General features: G+C 38.9%; 1 protein-coding gene across 1 annotated transcript; it reads left to right on the forward strand.

The window, feature by feature from the left end:
• Positions 1 to 968: 968 nt before the first annotated feature.
• LOC149924865 (clotting factor C-like) lies at positions 969 to 27,877 on the forward strand. The gene is made up of 17 exons (XM_090161670.1): positions 969 to 1,157; positions 2,349 to 2,478; positions 2,544 to 2,698; positions 2,773 to 2,865; positions 2,921 to 3,085; positions 3,162 to 3,338; positions 3,416 to 3,622; positions 3,680 to 3,749; positions 24,301 to 24,498; positions 24,574 to 24,668; positions 24,735 to 24,905; positions 25,263 to 25,526; positions 25,588 to 25,773; positions 26,173 to 26,820; positions 26,895 to 27,181; positions 27,253 to 27,420; positions 27,488 to 27,877. The coding sequence occupies exons 1-17, from the start codon at positions 1,109 to 1,111 to the stop codon at positions 27,836 to 27,838; spliced, it is 3,414 nt and encodes a 1,137-aa protein (XP_090017796.1). The 5' UTR covers positions 969 to 1,108; the 3' UTR covers positions 27,839 to 27,877.
• Positions 27,878 to 27,998: the final 121 nt, after the last annotated feature.

Raw genomic sequence — 27,998 nt, forward strand, 5'->3', positions numbered from 1 at the left:
GCACACCTCCGATATCTCCCAACCTAAACTACCCATTTCCGTAAGATTCCGTTTGACAATATATTTTTGAGAATAAACAATTGTTATAATGTTGTACACCAACTTGTGCGTCATTAATTGATGATACTGGGAAAATTGTGTTTCGGATTATTTTAAGGTTGTTAGGCTTTATTAGTTGAAAATTTCAAAGAAAGTTAGCTAGTACTGTTCCTCTTTAATTCAACTGGTCCCAACCAGTAACTGATCACCTGTTTCAAAATAAACAAACAGGCTCAAGCCATAATTTAAGTGGATTTTCGACCAGTTAAAATTCTTAATTTTCAAGAAAGAAAAAGCATTATTTGAAAAATAATAAGTACATTAAAATGTTGTAAATACTAATCATTTGAAGTTTTTCGCTATTTACCCTATTTTACTATGAGGAATTGCGCGCACAGATTTGCTTCGCATCATAGAACACCTCAAATCGTAATCTTAAGTTATTAATGAAAATTGTTAGGCAGATTTAAATCAATAATTTGCGATATTTAAAAATAATATTTATTTCACATTATTTCAGGTACTCATGAGTAGCAAGTAATTTTAATAAGACCGTTAAATTTAATAAATTTTATTAAATTTAACGGTCATATTATCATTATTTTACTTTATTCATAATTCAATAACCCTTGGTGGCTTCTTATTATTATTAATATATTATTAACTAAACTAATGATTAAGATAAGTCGCTCAAATCCTAGTAGTTTCAAATGCGGAACAATTACTTAAACCTTGAGATTTAAACTGGATAATAACTTCAATTATTTCCATCCTAGGTCCTATAATCCATTGCGCAATAATTCTCTGATTTTTCTCAAATCTAGTTCCGCCTCTAAATGAAGATATAAACCACTACGGTCTTGCTGTTTTTTTTTTATCTTCTCTTAAAGTTAAACCGACTTTGAAAACGTCGAATTATATTCTTGTCGCCGAATGTGCGAGGTCGTTCAGTCTTAGATTTATGAATTTGAAGTATTTAGAAAAGACGAAATCATGGAATAGAATATTACAACGGCTACCATCGTACCGTGTTAATTCAAACGCTTAATGTGAATGAATTGTTTACACGATGGAAAATCGGCTGCGTTCGGCGAAAGATCTAGCTTGGCTTTTTACAAGTAAGCGAACATTTCATAAAACTGGACGATAAATAGCATCCCATTTTGCGATAATCTGTACAAAACACTCACCATTTCCGTCTCGAAATCTCTTCATTATCAAGTTTATTTGTCGTGATTTCATTTCGGACAAAGGCCTAGCTAGGATAGTGTTGACAAAGAATGTGACACTGCCTTCGAAATAAGCCGTGTTGGGTAGTATTTAAAATCCAAGTATTTTAAATAATATCTTAAGATATTTTACTAAATTAGAAAAATAACAACTATGCTTAAAACTTTTAAGCATAGTTGTTATTTAAGTTAAAAGTGAACAAGAAATAGTTCATTTTATTTCTTGTTCCCTTTTAAACATCGTTGTTGTTTTTCTAATTTAGTAAATGGGTGCAAGTCGCTATAACTTACAATCTATATAAATTATTTTATTATTTTATTTAAATACTTTTCTCAAATCGAATTTCATATTTTTTAAATACTTTTCTCAAAGCGAATTTAATATTTTAATTAAAATACTTTTCTCAAAGCGAATTTAATATTTTATTTTAAATACTTTTCTGAAAGCGAATTTAATATTTTATTTTAAATACTTATTTTGGTGTATTTTAAATAAAATATTGAATTATTCACAAACGTATTTTCAAACTAAACATTTTGTCTAAAATTCAATCAATATCTATATATTTTAATAGAATATAATAGAAATGTTGTTAATTGTGCAATAAAACAGTTTACAGGAAACCAACAAGTTATTACACAACAGTTGTCACTATCTCGCTAAAAATTGATACAGAAATATCCAATGGTTAGTACTTAGACTACTTCACTGAAAAATTAAACCTTGATATATTGGCATATACTGTCAAGTATTTTGTATTTTAAAATACTAAAAATGAATAATTTTATGTTGAAATGATTCCGAAAGAATATTTAGTATTTAATTTTAAATATTTTTCCTCGAAGTATTTAGCACTGCATTTTAAATACCGGGTACCCAACACTGGTTTTAAGTTCAAAGAAGGCAAAAGCCTGTGTTAACATATTTCGAGTAAAATTGATTGTCTTCAAGTTCGAAATAGCGCTACTATTCTAACATCAACATTAACTGGATAAAATAGAAACATTCGAGTATATCATTTGGACTTGTTATTAGCGATTAATATTTGATTTTGACGTTCGCGAATTTCAATTGTTTAGTTTTGCAAATTTTGGGCACTTTGCGTTTGTATACCGGGGCTGGGTTCGATTTAGGATTTTGTCCCGATCAAGTGTTTCAATGTCAGTGCGGTTCTGATCTCAATAACAAAGTTGGAATTCCAGTTAAACAGTGAGATGAAAAATTAATTATGTTTGAGGTGAAGAGTTGAGTGTAACTTTCGAACTCTTGACTAGATGCTCGTATATCTATCGATGGGAACCTTATTGCAAACCTTGTAATAAGCTAGAAGAAAAGGACATTTGTCAGAGGTACAGCACCTGTAAATTTTGCGAAAATGGTAAATGTACCGCTTGTCCGTTCAATCGATTCGGGCATTGGTGTGAAAAAGGTTACAAATAGTTTAATATTGTTGGTATTATGAGTTTTCAAACCCTTTTCATAACAACATATGGCTTATTTCAGAATGTAAGTGTCGGAACGGGGCAGATTGCGACTTGGAAGGATTTTGTCTGTGTGACAAGGGATATGAAGGAAGGTTCTGCGAAACAAACACTGGTAACATAGTGCTATTTTCCTGTATGAGTGTATAAGTAAACGATTGTGAATATAGGATGTCGTCCTCCGGCCATAAGTCCGCCGCTGAAGGAAACCAGAGTGCCCCAGAATCAACCGCTATTCATCGAATACCAATGCCCTTCGACGCACGAATTGACTGGAGTCGGTCGCATCTCTTGCCTATCTATCAAAGAGTGGAGTCATCCACCTCCTACTTGCAGTACTTAAATTTTATGTTTCAGCTTCTGAATTTCGTGCCATAAGTCACTCATTTGCTAAATATCTTCTATAACCAGCAAAGCGATGTGACGTTCCTGATTCGATACCGAATATGCTGATATCAAAGACTCGAAGACCCGTTCTCAGCGGCGACGCTGTCACCTTCAATTGTAGCCACGGATATTCCATCTTCGGGTCATCAACCGCCAATTGCGGAAAGGATGGCGAAATGGATCGAGAATTGCCCGTTTGCGGTAACCACGATTTTCCAAGCCCGCATTGTCTGAAGCGATTTACTGGAACGTGTCATTCTGTTCCATTATTCTCCTAGTTAAGGTCAATGAATGTTCGGAGCCTTTGAAAGTGCTGAAATCGTCTCGAGAAATCTCTTTCTCCGTGCCTCAAGTGACTGACCGCTACTTCAACGGAACACTCATTAAATACCAATGCGATAAAGATTATTTCATGTTCGGTAACAGCGAAATTGTCTGCCTCTTTAGTGGGCTCTGGAATTTTCCGCCGCCGACATGCGTCAAAGGTATCGTCGTAGAGACGTATCATACATTGATTTTTACTAATTTTGGAAATATATTAGTTCCAGAATCAGCCATAACATGCGACACTACCGGGGCAGAAATCTTAGATGAGAGTGGTGTCACAGTCAGGTGAGAAAGAGTTACATCTTGGCATCTTAGTCTTTCTATAGCCTCCAAAATATTTCAGCCTCCATTGCCCTCCCGGTTGCGCAATGACCAACTATCCCATTTATGGAACTGTCATCTACCATTACCACTCCTCCATCTGCAGAGCTGCTCTACACGGTAGCAAAATTACTAACAATGGTGGGGTCGTATTTTTGTTGAACAGCGACCACTATACTGACTTCTTGAGTGGTAGCTTAAACGGAATAACGTCAAACACGTAAGAGGAATTTTAGTGCAAATCTCTCGTATCAAAAGAAGCCGCGTGTGCAATTTACCTTTTCTGTTCATAACAGGAAATCCGAAAGTGGACTAAGCTTTCGATTCACGCACAGCCCGGATAAGAACTACTTCAATCGAAACGAGCTTAAATCCTCAAACGATAATAGCAATAGATCTAGTTTCTTAGATTGTCCAACGGGGTGGACTGCCATTAACGGATATTGTTATATTTACGTGGAAAATGTCAAAGCCTTCGAAATGTCTAAAAGCATATGTTCGAACTTGGGTTCAAGATTACCGAATTTGAAAGACGGCCAATTTCTGTCATCAATCAAAGCAACCCTGGATGAAACTAAAGGTATCACGAAAACTTTTTATCTTTATTAGGTCCTTGAATAACGAAGTTTTCCAGATTTTAAATAACCCTACGCAATTTTGCAGAGTTAAATTTGTCTTGGCTGTTATCGAAAAGAAATGCGAACTACACCGACTCCATCGTTGTTTGGAAAGGGAAAGATGCCTTAAACAACGAGGAACCACAAATGTTCACCGAATTCGATCACGCATTGGACCATCACGACAGCCCCAGCGCTCTGTGTACCGTGATTGAATCTAGGGAAAATCTCTTGCTTTGGAAACTACGAAAATGCGATGATCCTGCACCGTTTCTCTGCGTTTACAACCCGAAAGACTATGTCGAAGGTAGTGTTCTTTGGTCCCATTCCATGATACTTGCATGATTGATAAGTATTTAATACTCAAGAAAACTGCGACGATCCTGGACCCCTTCAAAACGGATATGCCGAGTTCGAAGGTGAAAACAAAGGTTTCCAAAAAGGAGCGGTCATCAAGTATCATTGCGCCGAGCTCCATTATCTGAGCGGAGAAGCCACTTCAGTTTGTTCGGAGAACGCCACTTGGACTAATCCAAAACCACGATGCATTAAACGTCGGTATACTTTTTGACTGACAAACAGTGTTGGGCATTTTCGTCCAAGAGCCGCTCAGCTCACTCTCCGCTCGTGCTCGCTAACCTAATATCCGATCATGCTTACGTATTTTTGAGCGGCAAAATCGGCGTTCCTGTTTTTTCGCTCTTTTTTGAGTGGTAATATCGGCGCTCCTCTCTTTTCTCTCTTTTTTGAGCGGTAAAATTTTTGCTCACTTTTCGTTTTTTTCAGCGGTAAAATAAGCGCTGCTCTCTCTTTTCGCTCTTTTTTGAACTCAGAAATTGTTGCTCTTCTCATTTTCTTTTCGCGCTCTTTTTCCTTTCCTCCGCACTATCGTTAGCTTATTCGAAGAAGTCTGTCTAATTTCCAATTACTATTTCAGTAATTACCTGTTCTCATCCGCCCACTCCAAATTATGGCCGTATGAAGGTGCTACCGCGGGAGGATAATATAAGTCAGCAAAATGTAATACACTTACGATCTAGAATCGGCAGGCCTGATTTCCGTAGAAAACCAAAAACTTCTCCAAGAAATAGGAAAACAAGACATAACCTTTCCAAAAGAATGACGAACGAAACGGTTTTTTCAAAGGCAGGTTTGCAAAGAACTTCAGGAAAACCGGTAATAATAAAACCAGTACCAATCGCGGGCCGAGGTAGAAGAGTTGAGGTGTCTTCCAGCAACGCTTCAAACGAGCGAGTTACCTCAATAAGCACCGAATTATTATACCTTCCAAATCAAGATAATGAGAATGTCATTTTACCAGAAGGACATTACCGCGTCGGAACCAAAGTAACCTATGAATGCGAATCACGTTACTACGACATGAAAGGTTCTTTATCTAGACGTTGTCAGTCAGACGGAACATGGTCAGGCAGAGGGGTCACCTGCGTCCCTGGTAAAGTAATTAACTTAATATTGAATTCAAGGGAGCAATTGCGAATATATATTTAACAGTAACTAATAAACGGAATATGACCTTGTAGTTTGTGGAAGATACGAATCTCCGAAAACTCCATTCATTAAAAACGGAAACGCTACTGAAATTGGACAATGGCCGTGGCAAGTTGCGATGTCTCAGCTAGACAACAAAGCCAATGTCTGGTATATAAGCTGTGGTGGATCTTTAATAAGTGAAAGTCTGGTTCTGACCGCCGCTCACTGCGTAAAAAGCGACAATGCGCGACACATTCCTTTGTCAAATTTGAAATTTCAGTTTGGAAAGTACCACCGTGATGACGAGTACGACGATGAGATGGTGAGCGAAAGACGAGTAAGTCAATTCCAATGCAGTAGTTATCATGATATGAAACTTCTTTTGCTCTTAGGCTAAAGAGATCCACGTGCATCCGGACTTCGATCCCATTTCGTTCGATGCCGACATAGCTTTAGTGCTATTAGATAAACCAGTAATTTTAACACCCAGAGTACAACCAATATGCTTGCCTACTTCTCGAAGTACTCGCCTCAATATAGTAGACGGGAAAAAAGGAATCGTATGTATTTTCATTGCGTTTGTGGTTAAATCTTTGAGAAATGTCGTTATATTATTAATGTGATTTGAAGGTAACTGGATGGGGCTTGGATGAGGATAATTACTATTCGGAGACTTTGCGTCAAGCCATCATGCCTGTTGTCAGCCACGAAAAATGCGAAAATGGCTATGAGAAAGTGGGTCTAAATTATACTATCTCAGAAAACATGTTTTGCGCCGGCTATGAACTAGGAAGTACGGATACCTGCCCTGGAGACAGCGGAGGACCTGTGGTATTTGAAAGTCATTACGGCAAACGAAGGAAGTTGGTAATTGAAGGCATCGTCAGCTGGGGAAGCCCTTATGGTTGCGGCCAGCGCGAACAATTTAGCGCTTTTACTTGGGTTCATAAATTTTTGCCATGGATTAAACATTTCTTATAATTATAATTCAAATTATTTATATTGAAATAGTCATATATACTGGGATGCCGATTACTCATTTCTTTGTATTATAAAAATTATCTTTATTGTTTCTTGAAAACTTTCTTATAATATTGTTAATAACAAAATAAATTAAAAGAAATATGTATAAATTTAAAGGAAAACAAGTTGGCAAGCCAAAATATACCTCTCCTCGGAAGAATTGTCCCTAGTGGTATTAATTTCTCGAGACGTCCCTTAAAGATATCTCCGCAATTCAGAGTTATTTACTAAAAACGTAATCCCGGTTCAATTCTGCCCGGTATAAAATTTTAATTATAATTAAAATAATTGAGACGAAACAACCGAGTTAAATTTATTCAGAATATTATAAATTAAGTAGTTACAACAGTGAGTTAAACGTACTAAAACAATGCACAATTGAATTAAACCCTATTTACAGTACAAGTTTATCAGTTAAATATAATACGAAGCCAATTTTAATCAAAGAAATATCTACAGAGGGTATTTGTATTTTTCTCGCTTGCCGCATCTTTAACGCTCATTTTATTTCAACACTCGCCCGTAGAATAGCTATATTCGGCATCTGGTAGTGGACGACTCGTAGACTTCCTGTTGACGTTGTGACAGCTCGTATATCAATAAACGTCAAACCAACGCTACCGAATTAATACAACTATATCTAAGTCGATAAGAAAACCCGTAAATAAATTGCAAAAAACTAACTAAGTGGACCACCCACGGATTCCACCCTTTAACCCTCTTATCTCTGCTGACTGCGCTAAAACAAGATTTGACCTTTAAAATTTCATACGTAAAAAATGTAGACTTTAAAAACTATTAATATACTCTTCCGCTAAGCTGAGTTTATAATTTTCAATAAAGCGTAATATGTATCGGTGGTTGTGTGGTAGAACACTCGCCTGTCATGCAGGAAGGCACGGATTCAATTCTCGACCGATACAATCGCAAATTGATAATAAGCCGTATGCCGTGAACATTTGGTGGAAACCCCGCCATTTGGACGTTGAGACGTTCACCGTAACCCTCAGCATTCGGTCCGTCCCAAACGTCGAAGATTCTTCATGTACAATCACAATTCGCAAATGAAAATTATAATACACCCAATGACAAAAAGAGGGCGCTTTTGGAAAAACCTTTCCCCTGATTCTAAGAAACTGCGTACGCAGCGATTACACTTTGCTCCGAAAAGGCGAACGCGTTCGCAGCCCAGTCGCACCCACAGGCACACACCGACAGACACGGTGATTGTAATACCCCTCCGAGGGGACAAAGTCCCCTCGGAGAGGTAAAAACTTCCTTAGATTTGCATATATAGTTTTAATATACCTAGTGGTACTAGGGGTCTAACATGTTTTGAACCGCTTGGCAGATCATCATCAGAGACAAAGGAACAATAAAATTATGGAGGTTAACAACAAACCTCGGTTGGTTCTCGTTAAAAAAGAATCAAAAGCAAAACAAAATGAAAACTAAAAAATCCGTTAATTCCAGGATTACAAAGATTAAAAGGAATATGTAGAAAAATGAATATCATAAAACCCTTCTTTCAAATTGGCTTATGAGCGTTAATATTGCCGATATTAAATTAAGAAAAACACACCACCTCTCAATGTCTCATGTCTGGAGCCCATCCGGTACGATATTATTACAATAATTGTAATAATATTTGATGAATGACGTCTACCATGTCCGGTAGGCCTACTATCTACGGCAATTCTTAACATTAATTACTACTTCTACTATAACTGTCAGGGGCGGACTGGCCAGGTCGGCAGGTGTGCAAAATCCCACGGGGCCGCGCTGAAATTTAACTTAGGGGGCCGGTCACCTTACTAAGTTTTAGTGGGTAAATGTCTAGTAGCCGTCAGCCTAGCACTAAGCCTAAGTCGAAACTATTTTAGGGGCTGCAAATTCAGTGGCGTAGATATCGCCAATGCAGACCCCGCAATGCGGAGGGTCCCAGGCGCCATGAGGCCCCATAAATGCCTATGGGGCTGAGTACAGAGGAACCGCGAGGGGCCTCATCTAGTTTTTCCTCTTGGCGGCTCAAGTTAATGTTTTGCTTGCTTCAAATATTGGTTTAGGTTTTTTTAAGTCGATAGTTTACGCCAAAATTTTTATAAATACAGCAGAATAATCGTCGCCTAAATATCCGAACAACGTACATAGTGGAAGTAACATAGAGTAGGGAGTCCTACTTTACTGAATTTTGAAAAGTATCCAGACACATGTCTTATAGCAGATCGTTATTCGTTAAACGTGGTAAATTAATAACTTAGAATTGTTAGTTGTCTTTGGTGTTAGTAGTTCAAATTTCAAGTTTTTAAGGTAAGGTTAATTCGTTTGCATAATTTAATTTTTGGCCTGGGTAGTTTTTATTTAGAAAATCTAATAGAAGTTAAGAGAAGCACATTGTGAAAAACTAAATTTAAAGAGATAAAACTGTTTGAAATTCACAATATATTTATTTATTAAATCCAACGTTTCGGATTAATTTCAAACCGTTTTAAGTCTCTTTAATTTAGAAAATCTTTCTAACTATCGTCTTTGGTTACATTTCTCAAATGACGGTGCTTATTGAACGAAATAATAGAATGCATGTGAAGCAAAGCAAATGGATTTAGAACAAATGAACAATAGACTCAACTGAAAAACATTATACTGCTCGAATCGTAGAAATCTCACCGTTATATTTTTCAAGGAAATCAGGACCTTTAACGCGCATTCGTGAGTTATTTACGAGATAATAGTAACCATAATTTTTTTAATTAACTTACAATGAGTCGTAGAGATCGTGACTCTATAGTGGAGCTTGGGAGTCTGAACTCCTTACTACCAAGCTCTACTAGAATCTTTGCTTTAAATGCTCCAGACGCTGATTGGCGTCAAAATATCTTAATCGTTTAACTTAGGCCTTGCAAGATGACTTTCCATGTGGCTTTACAAATCCTATTTTGTATTCTATTATATATTCTATTATTGACGTGTAGCTCGTTAGTTTAGTTTAATGACCGTTTTACTTTAAGTTCTTCGTTTGTTTTACTCACTCTCACTTCAAACCGTCCATAGACTATGTAACTGTAAAACGAAAAACGTGAAAAATGAGATGAAACAGAACTCTGCAGTTTTAAATATTAATTAGACCGTACTACTGCCATCACTACGTATCTACGCGTATTATCTCTTTGCGTTTCATTTTACGGTTGTACTGTTCACACATCCAAAACCATCATCCATCATCGTGAGTTCTACAGCACCGTAACACCAATACTGATACCTAAAGTAGCCTGTCGTTTCATCTATCAGCGTCTTCAGACAAAAATTGATAATTTTAATATAAAAGTAACAAGTACAATTATTTCACATTTAAAGTATAAGTAATATTATATTTATTATTATGTTTGTAGAAACTTAGATAAACAAAAACCTTATGAAAAGTAATTATATCCTCCCAGAAAAAAATACATTACACTAAAGAATGACACTTATGACGAATTGATGACAGTCATTGAATTAAACAGCAACAATCATACTGATAATTGTCTTATTTTTACCTTCTATTTAATAATATGCTTTTTCTCTTAGAAGCTTAGCACTCTGCTTAAATTCAACATTCCACTGTTAAACAACATAAGAGGTAGTACTCAACGAAGACCGATATTGTGACGCATTCAGAGAACAACCTTTCCCAAGATTCGAGATCGGTGAAGAGTCCGCGCGCTTCGGAGAGCGTGGGGAGGAGATTAAAGAACGAGCGCTCGAGCGAGGTGGAAAAACGACGGTTAGAGGAGGTTTTAAAAGAAGGGGTTTTAGGTTTTAAGTCCGGAGAAGGAAGGAGAAGGTTCAACCGCCGAAATCGCCGCTAAGCCAAAGTATTATTTTCGTCCAAGAATCTTCCGTCCCCGCTACAAGACCTGAACGTCGCGTTTATCTTTTATTATTATTCTAAATTATTACTCAGTCGTGTTCCTTTTCGTTATAAATAAACTTATTATCTTCCTCAACCTTATTGAACGTCGCATTGGTGGAGGCGCCGGGCAATCGTATTCGTCACCTCTTGTTACTATGGCTCAACAAATCTCCCCATTCCGAGGTGATTCGACCGAAGACATCGAGGAATGGTTGTACAGATTCAAAACCATCGCTACATTGAACGGATGGCCTGCCGACAACTGGATTCTGTATTTGTCTCTCAATCTCGAAGGTACAGCCGCTTCCTACTGGAGAAATATCTCGGCTTCTAAACAAGGAATAACCTGGGTCTGGGCTGAAAACAAACTGAAATCAACTTTTGGGAAGACCATTGACGACGCCACAATTGAACAACAATTGTTTAACCGACGCCAAGGAACCAACGAACTTTATGATGTATACTGCGCCGACGTTTTAGCCCTGTGCGACAAACTAAGTCGAGACGTCGCTATACCAGAGAAGGTCCAAAGACTTATGAATGGCCTACGTCCCGATCTCGTAGAAGACGTGTACAAAATGAAGCCAATTTTATTGGGGGACTTGAAAGAAGCCGTCGCTCTGGTCTTGGCAGCTAAAGACGCAGCCGCTCGTAGTCGATCCGCCGCTAGAAATACAAATTCTCTCACGCTCCGCCCTGATGCCTCTAATATGATAAAAAATATACCTACCAACTACCGATCTCTACCTTCCCATCAAACGGAGTTGCAACTGTCGTCAAAAACCCAACAACAATGGCAGTTACCCGCAAATCGACTAACCCAGCAGCCACGCCGCGCCGACCAGATGCGCACCCCAGACGGTCGTCCAATCTGTTTTATCTGCAATAACATCGGCCACGTTTCTAGGCATTGTCGAAACCGCCCCTCCTACGCGGTCAATACTGTAACCCCGGACAATCAACAGCAGCCTCAGGAAGACGAATCCCAACTTCCGGGAAACGAGCACCAGCGGTCGTATTAGAGGGTACGGCCGCCGAGGATAATTCATACACCTCTGCCAATGACGCATTACTTAGACGACACTGCGAAATCAATGGCCACGCCGCTACCGCCCTTATTGACCCCGGAGCGGCCATCACAGCTATCAGCACCTCGTTTGTGGAATCTCACCGAATTTGTCTTCAACCATGCAGTGTCCCTATCAAATCAGCTAGTGGCCACTTAGCGTTTGCGGTAGGAAGAACTGAAATAGTGATCAATCAGGAAGGCAATAAGTCCACGATTTCGGCAATTGTTCTACCAAATCTACCGGCAGATATTCTTTTGGGAATTGACTGGTGTCGACATACAAAACTAGTTCTTAATTTCGGATCCGAACCTACCATACGGTTTCCAAGCCCATCGACAGATCCCGACGATACCACACCTGAAAATCTACCCATCGTCGCCTTCATCACAATCGCTGAACCCGTCATACTGAAGCCTTGGACCGAAACGCTAGTTCCCATTGTACTATCTCGTAAAGCACCGTTTCGGGATGGTTTACTCACTCCAAGTTCTGAACTACGTTCTAAAACTGGACTTACGTCGCCATATTCTGTTCTATCATCATCGTTCGATTCCGCTCCGATCGCTAATATGTCTTGGGAGGAAAAGGTCATTCATCCGGGAATGAAGTTGGGAACCATCGAACCTCTGTCACTGAGTACCACGATTATCAGTCACATAAACCACCTAGAAGCAGCATCCGAGCCTTCCTGGAAGAACTCCGAAATTTCGACCAACATCACACCTGACCAAAAGATGGAACTTGAAAGTCTTCTACAGGAGTTTGATCACTGCTTTAAGGCAGCAAAGGACCCGCTACGCCGTGCAAAGTTACCGGTGCACACGATTGACACACAGGGCCACCTTCCTGTCCATTTACCTCCTTTCCGTACATCCTTCGCCGAACGCAGGATGATTCAGGAAGAAGTTCGTACAATGCTACGAGACGACGTAATATGTCCATCTTCGAGTCCTTGGTCTTCTCGTGTCGTAATCGTTGCGAAAAAAGATGGGTCACCAAGATTTTGCATAGACTTTCGTCGCTTAAACGCCATAACTAAGCGTGACGTCTATCCCCTCCCTCGCGTGGACGACGCCCTCGATCGCCTACATGGTGCAAAGTTTTTCTCAACTATGGACTTAGTCAAGGGCTACTGGCAACTTCCAATGGCCGAAGACGACAAAGAAAAGACAGCGTTTTGCACCCCAGACGGATTATTTGAGTTTAATGCACTACCAATGGGTCTTTCGAACGCTGCCGCCACATTTCAACGCGCTATGGATGTTGTACTAGCTGGCCTTAAATGGAACACTTGTCTGGTCTACCTCGATGACATCGTAGTTTATTCTTCAACCTTTGCCTCTCATTTAAACCACCTCCGTGAAGTTTTACATCGCATCAGTGACGCCGGACTATCGCTGAATGCGGAAAAATGCCGTTTTGCCATGAGTACGATTAAATATCTCGGCCATATTATTTCGGAAAATGGAGTTACGTTGGACCCTGTCAAAACTCGCGCAGTGGACGAATTCCCGACGCCATCCAATCGTGCCGAAGTCCAATCTTTCGTTGGCCTATGCTCCTATTACCGACGATTCATAAAAAACTTCGCCAAGCTGGCCCGACCACTCACTGAAATCAGAAGTTCTAAAGCCCAATTTATATGGGGCACAGCTCAAGACAAAGCTTTTAAAACGCTCAAATCAAAGTTAACCCAATCTCCAATTCACGACATTTTGATCCATCGCTACCAACAGAAATTCACCCTGACGCGAGTAACAAAGGCATTGGAGCCGTCCTTTCGCAGCGTAGTAATGGTGAGGAGCGAGTTATCTCCTATGCCAGCCGATCACTATCAACGCCAGAAATCAATTACAGTACAACCGAAAAGGAGTGTTTAGCTCTGATATGGGCCCTCGGACAATTTCGTCCTTACATCCACGGCAGACATGTTCGGGTTGTCACTGATCATCACTCTCTCTGCTGGCTTCGCAGCCTCAAAGACCCGCATAATCGTCTTGCTCGCTGGTCTTTACAAGAACAAGAACAGGACATGGAAATAGTTCATCGTAGCGGCCGTCGTCATTCGAATGCCGACTGTCTAAGCCGACTTATCAGGAACCCGACTCCGGACACCGCCAATACAGACGATCCTGATGTTATTGGCGCATTAATCGAATTACCAGAGATCATCAAGCTCCAAGAACAAGATCCCATTTTTGGTCCAATCATAACCTATATCACACACCCGAGTGCAGTACACACTGTTTCGACGCAACGTCAAGCCAAAAAATATACAATGACTGATGGAATTTTATATCGCAAAGCAAGGAAGCGCCCTCTTCTAGCCATACCAAAGTGCCTTCGAACTGAAGTCCTTTATGCTGGACATGACCATCCTTCAGCGGGTCATTTGGGTTTCTTTAGAACCTTCAAGCGCCTATCCGAACGGTACTTCTGGCCTAAACTTCAACAATCTGTCCAACAGTATGTGCGGTCCTGCGCTCTTTGCCAAAGCCGTAAGATGCTCACCTCTGGACTTCAAGGTCTTCTACAATCTATTCTCAGTACTGGGATGCCTTTCACACGTGTCGGTATGGACTTCCTGGGCCCATTTCCGAAGTCTCGCCAGAACAACACATTTATCTTGATCTGTACTGATTATCTCACGAAATGGGCGGAAACCAAGGCAGTGCCAGCCGCCACAGCCGAAGAAGCCGCCGCATTCTTCGTGGAACAGGTTGTTTTCCGACACGGCACCCCGAAAGAGCTACTTACCGACCGAGGAACCCAATTCATGGCCGCTATGACCCAAAACATCTTGACGCAAATAGGAACTAAACACATTCGAACGACATCATACCACCCGCAAACTAACGGTTTAACGGAACGGCTCAACAAGACACTGGCGGACATGCTTTCCATGTATGTATCCGAGGATCATTCCGATTGGGATGACGCTTTACCGGGAGTGACTTTTGCCTATAACACGGCCGTCCAGGAATCACTCGCCATTTTCCCTCGTTTATGGACGAGACCCATTCTTGCCTATGGATCGAACTTACCCGTCGCTGAAGATTCCCTCGAAACACTTTACCCAATCGACGAAGCTCGAGAAATAGCACAAGCTAACATCGCAGCAGCCCAAAACCGTCAAACCATACTTCACGACGCTCATCGCCGGGAAGTTAACTTGACCCCAGGCCAGTGGGTCTATGTCAGGAAACCGACTCGAAAACGAGGACGGTCAGAGAAACTACTTCATCAATTCCACGGTCCTTTTGAGATACTTCGCCAAACGGGTCCAGTCAATTTTACAGTACGAGTCAAAAACAGGGGACATCGGCAAACTGAAACTGTCCACATCTCCAAAATGAAACTAGCTTTTCGTAGAGAAGACGATAGACCCGAGACGGGTCTTCCGGAGAAGGGGGGTTATGTGACGCATTCAGAGAACAACCTTTCCCAAGATTCGAGATCGGTGAAGAGCCCGCGCGCTTCGGAGAGCGTGGGGAGGAGATTAAAGAACGAGCGCTCGAGCGAGGTGGAAAAACGACGGTTAGAGGAGGTTTTAAAAGAAGGGGTTTTAGGTTTTAAGTCCGGAGAAGGAAGGAGAAGGTTCATCCGCCGAAATCGCCGCTAAGCCAAAGTATTATTTTCGTCCAAGAATCTTCCGTCCCCGCTACAAGACCTGAACGTCGCGTTTATCTTTTATTATTATTCTAAATTATTACTCAGTCGTGTTCCTTTTCGTTATAAATAAACTTATTATCTTCCTCAACCTTATTGAACGTCGCAATATTTACAATGTTAAATAAAGTGTTTTTAAAAAAACTGATATTGCAGTAATTATAGTCCTGAGTTGTTGTTCCACTAGGCTCACTGAACTTCCTGGAGTAATTTTTACCAAATCATCAATTTGAAAGCCCGCCGTTTGTTAACATTTCAAATTGCACCGAGGCTTAAGGAAACCCAAACTTTTACCTGTACAACGACACATTACCGTCCACCGCAAATCGTTTTCTACATGTGGAAATGAAAAATCGAGGAGCCATAACAACAAACAACGCAATAGTTATCCAAAACGTTTGCATATCAGAGAAAAATCTTAACGAGTAAAGAAACAGTCTACCGTGTTTAAAAACTACATTAAACTCGATCACGGCCTCCTGCACGCTCTCACGTGAGCGCGTGCAGGGGGCCGTGACTCGATTGCCGTGGGCCAATCAAATGCGGGTTCTTAAGGTGACGTAATCCAAAATCGAATTATTATTTTCAGCAACTCAAGCTAGATGGCAACGAGTCGTTGCCGTAGTCACTCTTTGAATGGTGATTGGCTGATAATGACGAAACCTCCGAAAATGTAATTGGCCCATTTTGTATTTATACGGAATCATTCTATGTTATAAGATTTCTATGTTCAGGGTTCATACAACCATGGAAATCAGTGAAAACCTGGAAATATCAGCGAAATTTATTTAAAGCAAAAAAGTCGGTTAAATATCAGGGAAATCGCGCAAAATAATTAGGAGAACTCCAAATTATGTTCAATTTGTTTTAGTATTTTTGAAATTATTACTTAGTATTGAATTCATACGTTCAATCTAGACAATATTATATTAGAAAGTGTATCAGTAATGCTTTTAACATTTTAGAGACCCTATTGTTTTAAAAAGTACACCCGGAAAATATTCTAAACTACTCTGGAAAACCTGGAAATATCAGGGAAAATGGTTTTTGAAATATTGTATGAACCCTGTTATTGATACTAAAGTTCAAGCGTTTTATTGCAGTATATGTGTGGCATTTTCAAACAAAGACAGCAGCTTTAAAAATGGATGCACTAATTTCCGTCACTTCTACGTTACGATTGAAAAACACGAAAACAGCGAAAGCCACAACTCAGCTGTTGGAAGCTACACTGCCGCGGCTAATGACAATTCAATAGCGTCAGCCATTGTTCCAAACCTAGTTTCAGCCAGAAGATACGAAGTTGAAAAAAACGTACATGTCTTGAAAAAGGTTTTTGATGTTGTTAAACTAATTTGTCGTCAAAATTTAGCGTTTCGAGGAAGTTCGTCAAACGAAACTTTAAGCCAACTAGACGACGAAAGCTTAAACCATGGAAATTTTCTTGAAATTATGCGTCTTCTTGCTGAAAGCGATCCCATTCTAAAGCAGCATATAGAAAAATCAATTGCGAAAAGTAAAACAAGGCAAGATAAACTAAATGATCAAGGAAAGACAGGTTTATCAGCTCGTGGGAGAGGTGGTTTAGTAACAATGCTTTCTAAAACTACCATCAACAAGGTTATTAAAGCTTGTTTATGTTAAATTAGAAAACAAACCGTTAAGGAGATAGGAAATGGAAAGTTTAGGCTCCAATTAGACAGTACACAAGACGTCAGTGTATTCGATCAAGCCGCTGTTTGCTTACGATATATTTACGACGTACAAATTAAAGAAGTACTGTTTGCAGTCTTACGAGTCACCGAATCTTCAGGAGTTGCGTTACATGAACTGCTTAAAGAATGTTTTGATGAACATGGCTTAAAGTTTCATAATTGCATCGGACAATCCTTTGATGGTGCTGCAAATATGAGAAGTGAAAATAAAGGGTTGAGAGAACAAATAGCTAAAGAAAACGAAAATAGCGTTTATATTTGGTGTTACAGTCACTTGCTTAATCTTTGCATTTGCGACAGCTGCGACAAAGATCTTATTCGGATTTCTAAATAGGCTAGCAACCTTTTTTGGTGACTCTTACAAAAGAATGACGGCTTGGACTAAAGAAATGGAGAAGACATTTGGACACAAAAAACTTCAACGCTTTCAGAAAATTGGACAAACAAGATGGTGGGCTCGCGAAAAGGCTCTAAATTGGGTGTTTGGAGTAGATGACCCTGTATTTTGTGCTGTAATTAGTGCTCTACATTTTATAATTAAATCACAGAAAATCGATCCAAAATGTACCTCCGAAGCTAGTTCTCTTCTGCACATGCTTTGTGATTTCAAAATAATTTTGACGGCTCACGTGTTCTTTTCAATTTTCGACAAAGCTGGACCAGTCGCAAAATACTTGAAAACCAAGAATTCGGATTTTCTTACCGCGTGGAATATGGTTGAGCACCTAAAACACCAAATAACTCAGCTTGATTTTATAAAAATTGTTGAAAAGGCTACGAAATTTGCGAATATTTCTAACCTTAACCTTAACTTCTACGAGTTGCCAGATGACATTTTAGTGGCAAATGAACTAAAAGTTCGACGTATTTCACGAAAGAAAAAACAAAACGATGAATTATACGATGATGAGAAGCTTGACAACTCAACTGATCTCTACAAAATCAGCTTCAAATGAGCTTAACAGAGCGTTTCTCAAATAACAAAAAATTATTAACTGACGCACACTACTTGGACCCTCGATACTTTTCGCAAATACAAGTTTCAGGTACGTACCACATGAAGCACTTTCGGAAATTGCGAAGCTAGCGAAAATTGATGAAGTTCTTTTGAAAAAGGAGCTTCTTTCCTTTACAGGTATATAATTAATATTGTGAACGATAATTCTTCTTCCTTTTGTTGACGCTAGGGAAACTCGATTGGCCTCATTTTAATTATTAGATATTTTGGGGCTTACGTCAAATATTTCGATAAAATTCAAGTCTTTGGAGAATACTTGTGTGGGCTGGCGGAGTAGTTAGCACTTTCGCCTCATAGCGAGAGGAACCGGGTACGATCCCACCTTGTGGCACTGACTGAAAAATCTGAGTTACTTCTTCCGCGTTGAGTTTGCAAATTATCGCAAAACGTACTGGTTAAAAGGTTTTTCCCTTGAGTTATTCAGCTTCCCCTTCCATAAAAGCTTGGTGAGTTTAACGGTAATAGCAAGCATCTATTTAACTTCGCCAGCGTGGTACGACCGTATAGAATTTCATTACACGTTGATGCATCTTCGCAAGCGTGGTACGAACCATTGAATTGGGATAGTACTGCTAGAATTACAACTACGATTTCTGTTCCCATGGTCACGCGGGGCCGTTCTTGTCCAATAAGGAAACTTTATCAACTTTATCATTAGGCCGTGTGAGGTTGAGGGTAATTTCTATAAGGAGTAACTATCGTTGCTAATGAAAGATGTCGCCACGGTAGAATGATAAAAACAATCAAAGTCTCTTTAATGGACGAGAATTGTCCCGTGATAGCCAGATTTATTTGTACCTCTATTTATTTCCAACTCAATGGTACGAACCGTACGACCGAAAGTCACCGTATGGAATTTTAGCATTAGAGATCAGCGGGCTTCGTATTTCTATTAACGTCTAGAAGACTAGGATCTCTGCTCTAGTCTTTACGTAGATTACGCAATATACTACGTATTGTTGTCTTAACGTCTTCGTATATTCAGTTTAGCACGACTGACGAAGTATAATGTTTCTTTGTAAAGTGGTATATTATTCCAGGAACAGCAGGAAACACGAAGAACGAAGAAATAGTGGATAATATGGATAACACTATATAACATGAATACTTACATAGTTTTATTTACATTACATTATTTAAGTCGGTTCATTAATTTATTTCTTGCTGTGTCAATTGACGGGAAGTTTAAAATTTTATTTATAGAATGAAGAATTTGGTCGTTCGTAGATTTTTCATTTTGAGGCCCCGGGAAACGTGTCTGGCCAAACCCGCGGTAGGTTACGTCACTAAGCTAAGGTTAGGTTACGTATAGGTTTAGGCTAGTTTAGTTTTAGGTTAAGATTAGCTTATGTTAAATTAGGTTGCTATATGAATACTAAAGTCTTTTGGTTGAAAAATATATTGGGTAGAAAGTATAATGATGTATCAATAGATAGGTGATTATGTGAACTCGCTATCACTGTCCTAATTTTTAGGAATTATTTTCGTGGTCAAATATTACCGTTGCACACCTACGACATCTCCCAACCTAAATTGCCCATTTCCGTAAAATTCGCGTTTGACAATATATTTTTGAGAATAAACCATTGTTATAATGGTGTACACCAACTTGTGCGTCTTTAATTGATGATACTGGGAAAATTGTGTTTCAGATTATTTTAAGGTTGGTAGGCTTTATTAGTTGAAAATTTCAAAGAAAGTTAGCAAGTACTGTTCCTATTTAATTCAACTGGTCCCAACCAGTAACTGATCACCTGTTTCCAAATAAACAAACAGGCTCAAGCCATAATTTAAGTGGATTTTTGACCAGTGAAAAATCTTAATTTTCAAGAAAGAAAAAGCATTATTTGAAAAATAATAAGTACATTAAAATGTTGTAAATACTAATCAGTTAAAGGTTTTCGCTATTTACCCTATTTTACTATGAGGAATTGCTCGCACAGATTTGCTTCGCATCATAGAACACCTCAAATCGTAATCTTAAGTTATTAATAAAAATTGTTAGGCTGATTTAAATCAATAATTTACGATATTTAAAAAAATTATTTATTTCACATTATTTCAGGTACTCATGAGTAGCAAGTAATTTTAATAAGATCATTAAATTTAATTTATTAAATTTAATGGTCATATTATCATTGTTTTACTTTATTTGGTGGCTTCTTATTATTATTAATTTATTATTAACTAAACTAATGATTAAGATAAGTCGCTCAAATTGGGAACATATAGCCTTTCCTAGTAGTTTCAAATGCGGAGCAATTTCTTAAACCTTGAGATTTAAACTGGATAATAACTTCAATTATTTCCATCCTAGGTCCTATAATCCATTGCGCAATAATTATCTAATTTTTGTCAAATCTAGTTCCGCCTCTAAATGAAGATATAAACCACTACGGTCATGTTGTTGTTTTTTATCTTCCCTTGAAGTTAAACCGACTTTGAAAACGTCGAACTATATTTTTAAACAAACTTATCTTGTGGTCGAATGTGCAAGGTCGTTCAGTCCTAAATTAATGAATTTAAGTATTTAAAAAAGATGAATCGATACTAGGATACAATCGTGGAAAAGAATACACTCTTTTTCGCGGTATTTTCCTGAGCGCGTCCATGTTTGATTTTCCCCTTTCAGCCCCATCCTCCATTATGGGAACCCAAAGAGTGGATGCTAGACTCCCCACTGAGTGCAGAGGCAATGGCCGACGAGCGGGAGGCAAGTGAGAGGGGTAAAATAAAGGCGCGAAAAAGAGTGTATATCTCAACGAGTATCATCGTACCGTGTTATTTCAAACGCTTAATGTGAATGAATTGTTTACACGATGGAATTTCAGCTGCGTTCGGCGAAAAATCTAGCTTGGCTTTTTACAAGTAAGTGAACATTTCATATAACTGAACAATAAATACTGTAGCAGCCCATTTTGGGGTAATCTATACAAAACACTCACCATTTCCGTCTCGAAATCTCTTCATTATCAAGTTTATTTGTCCTCATTTCATTTCGGACATATTTATTTTTATATTTTTATTTAAATACTTTTCTCAAAGCGATTTTAATATTTTTTTAGTTCTTTTCTCAAAGCTAATTTAATTTTTTATTTTAAATACTTTTCTCAAAGCGAATTTAATATTTATTTCAAATACTTTTCTCAATGCGAATTTAATATTTTATTTTAAATACTTTTCTCAAAGCGAATTTAATATTTTATTTTAAATACTTTTCTGAAAGCGAATTTAATATTTTATTTTAAATACTTTTCTCAAAGCGAATTAAATATTTCATTTTAAATACTTATTTTTGTGTATTTTCAAACTAAACATTTGTTCATTACCTATATTTTAATAGAATATAATATAATTGTTGTTAATTGTGCAATAAAACAGTTTACAGGAAACCAACAAGTTATTACACAGCAGTTAATACTATCTCACTACCAAATTGATATAGTAACATCAACAAACAAGAAGTGTACTACTTAGCTTAATTTTTAGCCTTCCCCGAGCATTCCATGAAATTTTTGAAGCAGACGTTCGGCAGACAATGGTAAAAATAGAGGTCACCAATCAGAATAGAGGTTAGAAAAAGTAGTGTTCCGAGATCAGTAAAAACGTATAATGGCGTCACCCGGTTTTTAAAAAATTTGTAATAATTTTAAAAGTTGTGTTACTTAATTTTAATAACGATTTATATTTTAAAGGTTTTTATTGTCATGGTGTTTTATTTTAAATTGAATTTAACCCGGTATTTAATTCGAAGTAATCTCTAAGCCTTAGTGGTACCGTGGTAGTCTATAACCAGTTGAAACTAGTTGTCAGTTACCATGAAAATTACGTCATAGTTAATTCTGATATTAAACCTCGACGATTTAAAATGCCACGTAAAAAAATCCAGCACAACTTCTGTGACTTCCAAAAAACCAATCTAACTTATTTATTAAACCACGACGAAGACCATCGACATCAGTTGTAAAAAATTCATCATCATAATTGACTAAGTCTACAGGAAATGTTGGGCCTAATTTGGGTTTGTCAACCATATTTCCCTAATAATATACATACAAATATTACTATTAATTTAATATCTTGACAAAATCAATATCAATATAAATAAGAAAAAATAACCGTTACATACCTTTTTCAAAATTCAAACATATCTCCAAGGCCTACTACGACTTTTCTAAATTCCGAGGTCTGCTAAAAAACGACCCATCGACCAATCGCCTTTCGTCAGAGGATTTTCTTTTTGGCTCATCGCCACTACTTTTCTGATGTACCTAGTAAATTGGCCGATGAAGTCACGTGATCGTTGTAGCCGCATTACCGAACTATTTTCATCCGCGCGAAAGGGGGAAAGCAAACGATATTACATGGCGCACGAAAATTCTTAGTACACTTCTGGAAACATCCAATGGTTAGTAAGTGAAAAATTAGACTACATCACTGAAAAATTAAACCTTTCTATACATATGGCTATTGGCAACTGTCAAGTATTTTGTACTGTGTTAACTAGGAAGCCGTATCTTCGTTTAAAATTTGTTAAATGATTTAACATCAACATTAACTTGTTATTAGGGATAGTTGATTTTTGCGTTCGCGAATTTCAATTGTTTAGTTTTGCAAATTTTGGGCAATTTGCGTTTGTATACCGGAGCTGGGTTCGATTTAGGATTTTGTCCCGATCTAGTGTTTCAATGTCAGTGCGGTTCTGATGTTCATAACAAAGTTGGAATTCCAATTAAACAGTGAGATACAAAATGAAACACGTTTGAAGTGAACATTTGAGTGTAACTTTAAACTCTTGAATAGATGCTCGTATTTCTATCGATGGGAACCTTATTGCAAACCTTGTAATAAGCTAAAAGAAAAGGACATTTGTCAGAGGTACAGCACCTGCAAATTTTGCGAAAATGGTAAATGTACCGCTTGTCCGTTCAATCGATTCGGGCATTGGTGTGAAAAAGGTAACAAATAGTTTCATAAAGTTGGTATTACATAACAACATATGGCTTATTTCAGATTGTAATTGCCGGAACGGGGCAGATTGCGACTTGGAAGGATTTTGTCAGTGCATCAGGGGATATGAAGGAAGGTTCTGTGAAAATAGCACTGGTAAGACAGTGCTATTAAATATAGGATGTCGTCCTCCGGCCATAAGTCCGCCCCTGAAGGAAACCAGATTCCCCCACTCTAAACCGCTATTCATCGACTACTCATGCCCTCCGACGCACGAATTGACTGGAGTCGGTCACATCTCTTGCCTTTTTTTCTTGAAATGGAGTCATCCACCTCCTACTTGCAGTATTTAATTTTTTATGTGATTCAGCTCCTGAATTTCGTGCCATAAGTCACTCAACTGCTAAATATCTTCTATAACCAGCGATGCGATGCGACGTTCCTGATTCGGTACCGAATATGTTGATATCAACGACTCGAAGACCCGTTCTCAGCGGCGACGCTGTCACCTTCAATTGTAGCCCCGGATATTCCATCTTCGGGTCATCAACCGCCAATTGCGGAAAGGATGGCGAAATGGATCGAGAATTGCCCGTTTGCGGTAACCACGATTTTCTAAGCCCGCATTGTCTGAAGCGATTTACTGGAACGTGTCATTCTGTTCCATTATTTTCCTAGTCAAGGTCAATGAATGTTCGGAGCCTTTGAAAGTGCTGAAATCGTCTCGAGAAATCTCTTTCTCCGTGCCTCAAGTGACTGACCGCTACTTCAACGGAACACTCATTAAATACCAATGCGAAAAAGATTATTTCATGTTCGGTAACAGCGAAATTGTCTGCCTCTTTAGTGGGCTCTGGAATTTTCCGCCGCCGACATGCGTCAAAGGTATCGTCGTAGAGACGTATCATACATTGATTTTTACTAATTTTGAAAATATTTTAGTTCCGGAATCAACCATAACCTGCGACACTACCGCGGCAGAACTCCTAGATGAGAATGGTGTCACAGTCAGGTGAGAAAGAGTTACATCTTGGCATCTCAGTCTTTCTATAACCTCCAAAAAATTCCAGCCTCCATTGCCCTCCTGGTTGCGCAATGACCAACTATCCAATTTATGGGACTGTCATCTACCATTACCGCTCCTCGATCTGCAGGGCTGCTTTGCACGGTGGCAAAATTACTAACAATGGTGGGGTCGTTTTTTTGACCAACAGCGGCCACTACTCTGACTTCTTGAGTAGTAATTTAAATGGAATAAAGTCAAACGTGTAAGAGACGTTTGAATACATGACTCTCGTTTCAAAAGAAGTCGTATTTTTAATTTACCTTTCTTATAATAACAGGAAACCCGAAGCGGGAATAAGCTTTAGATTCACACACAGCCCCGATTACAACTACTTCAGTCAAAATGTGGCCAAATCATCTGGCGCAGAACCTGGTAAACAACCCGTGTAATAACTATACAAATGTTGTTTCGTTGGTAAAAACAGCTCTCGATTTTTAGATTGTCCAACTGGGTGGATTGCCTTTAGCGGATATTGTTTTATTTACGTGGAAAAGGCTAAAGCATTCGAAATGTCTAAAAGCACCTGTTCCAACTTGGGTACAAGTCTACCCAATTTGAAAGATGGTGCGTTTCTAACCTCAATCAACGCCAATATGGATAAATCTAAAGGTACAACAAAAGATGCCGTTGATAATCTTAAAGACGGTGTAGATGGTTCATTTAGTCAAGGAAAGATAGAAATTGTTAAAGATTTGACGGAAGAATCTATACCCGAAGAGTTAAACATCGGGGAGTTGTTCGCTAGGGCTACACCTAAAAAACTCCTGAAAGTACCAATAATACCAGTGCCAAGTATATAAAACAATTTGCGGTATAGCAGGATTGAAATAGAGCTATGTAAACCGTATCACATATAATCAGCTTTGAGTGAAATAAACTTTCTTCTTGAAATCAAACATTCTTATCTTTTAATAGGTCTTAGAATATCGTATTTTTCCAGATTTATAATATGCGTACATAATTTAGCAGGGGTACAAAGGTTTTGGCTGCTGTCGAAACGAAATGTGAACTACACCGACTCCATCGTAGTTTGGAAAGGGAAAGAGGCCTTCAACAACGAGGAACCACAAATGTTCACCGAATTTGATCACGCATTGGACCATCACGACAGCCCCAGCGCTCTGTGTACCGTGATTGAATCTAGGGAAAATCTCTTGCTTTGGAAACTACGAAAATGCGATGATCCTGCACCGTTTCTCTGCGTTTACAACCCGAAAGACTATGTCGAAGGTAGTGTTCTTTGGTCCCATTTCATGATACTTGCATGATTGATAAGTATTTCATACTCAAGAAAACTGCGACGATCCTGGACCCCTTCAAAACGGATATGCCGAGTTCGATGGTGAAAATAAAGGTTTCCGAAAAGGAGCGGTCATCAAGTATCATTGCGCCGAGCTCCATTATCTGAGCGGAGAAGCCACTTCAGTTTGTTCGGAGAACGCCACTTGGACTAATCCAAAACCACGATGCATTAAATGTCGGTATACTTTTTGACTAACAAACAGTGTTGGGCATTTTCGCCAAAAAGCCGCTCAGCTCACTCACCACTCGCACTCGCTAGCCGAATATCCGCTCACTCTCACGTATTTTTGAGCGGTAAAATCAGTGCTCCTCTCTAATCGCTCTTTTTGAGCGCTGAAATTGGCGTTCCTCTCATTTCCGTTTCGCGCTCTTTTAAAAAAAAAACATTTTGCCGCTCAATTTCGCTCATAATAACAAAAGCGCTCACAATGAGAGGAGCGGTGCCCCTCACTGCTAACAAAGCAATATAATACACTTTTTGTAATTTTAAAACACAAACGTTTGATACCATCTTTAACATTTATAGTTTTAAAATCTTAATATTTTTATGTTTTATACCACATTGTTCTTTCAGTAAGTACGTGTTCCGATCCTCCAATTCCGAAATATGGAAGCATGAAGATTTTACCTCCGGATGAGAATTTAAGCCAGCAAAAATGCGGGGGGATAGTACGATCCAGACCTTTCGATCTGGGACCTCGACCGATCGCTTCGACCAATGGCACCATAACAAATAATCGAACTAAACGAATGACTAATGAGACAGTAATATCAATTACTACTATTGCTCCCACCATCGCAACTTCGGAAGAAGCTCAGGTTTTGAATATTACAAGAGAAACCAGTACAAACAAGGCGGACGATGTTTCAGAATCTAATTCAACAAATAAATCAAATAATACTTCGGAAACACCTGTAGTTACGAAACCACCGGTTCCGGGCCAAAGAATAAGAGTTGGTTTATCTTCTCACAACGCTTCGAAAGAACGAGTTAATCCTAATGGACTGTCGTACAAGCCGACAAGCTCAGACGTTTTCTTTCCAAATAAAAATAAAGATTCCCAGGCTGTGGAGAATGTCATTTTACCAGAAGGACATTACCGCGTCGGAACGAGAGTAAGCTACGCGTGTGAATCACGTTACTACGACATCATTGGCTCGCAATCTAGACGTTGTCAGTCAGACGGCACGTGGTCCGGAAGAGGAGTCACCTGCGTCCCCGGTAAATTAATGAATTAATACAATTTGTTAACTTAATTATTTATCGATATCTAAGAATGTAAGTATGATTTGTAGTTTGTGGAAGATCGGACTCACCGAAAACGCCATTCATTACTAATGGAAACGCTACTGAAGTCGGCCAATGGCCGTGGCAAGTTGGGATATCTCAGTTTTTGAAGGAATACGATCAGTGGTTTTTGCTGTGTGGCGGAGCACTAATAAGCGAAAGCTGGGTTTTAACAGCCGCTCACTGTTTAACCAGTCCTACTGGACAAATCCTTCCTTTGTCAAACTTCAAATTTCAATTTGGAAAGTACCACCGTAATAACGAGCTCGATGATGATATGGTGGAAGAACGAGGAGTAAGTCATTTATACGCTGATAAAAATCAGAAGTCTGTAAGTCGCCTTCTTGACTGAATATTTAATCTTAGGCTAAGGAGATCCACGTACATCCGGACTTCGATCCCACTTTGTACGATGCCGACATAGCTTTAGTGCTATTAGATATACCAGTCATTTTGACATCGAGAGTCCAACCAATATGTTTACCAACCGATAGAAGTACTCGTCTCAATATAGTCGACGGCAAAAAAGGAGTCGTAAGTATTTCCATTTTATTCTCGATTATGACTCTGGGATGTGCCCTTATAAATTTGCGGTTTGTAGGTGACTGGATGGGGCTTGAATGAAGATGACGAATATTCCGAGACTTTGCGCCAAGCCGTCATGCCAGTTGTCGGGCATGAAAAATGCGAAAAGGGGTATGAGAAGGCTGGTCTTCCTCTTACGGTCTCAGAAAACATGTTTTGCGCCGGCTACGAACAAGGAAGTACCGATGCCTGCAATGGGGACAGCGGAGGACCTATGGTCTTTGTAGACGATTCCGCCAAAGGAAGGAGGTGGATACTCGAAGGCATCGTCAGCTGGGGAAGCCCCACTGGTTGTGGTAACCCACAGCAATTTGGCGGATTCACATTGGTCCATAAATTTGTGTCGTGGATTCAACAATTTATATAATTTCTTTCAAGTTTTTAATAAATGAGATTTGAAAAGAAATCATTGAAATATCTAGGTCTCTTGTGATCCGATTTTGAGGCGAAGTGATCTATTTGTTTTACTCAAATGATTCCCCATTATAATAGGCGCTTGAATTAAACATCTTCAAAGAAATTGTCAA

This window comes from Leiobunum rupestre, chromosome 10 (assembly GCF_980474605.1).
Source record: "Leiobunum rupestre chromosome 10, qqLeiRupe1.1.hap1, whole genome shotgun sequence".
NCBI classification, from domain to species: domain Eukaryota; kingdom Metazoa; phylum Arthropoda; class Arachnida; order Opiliones; family Sclerosomatidae; genus Leiobunum; species Leiobunum rupestre.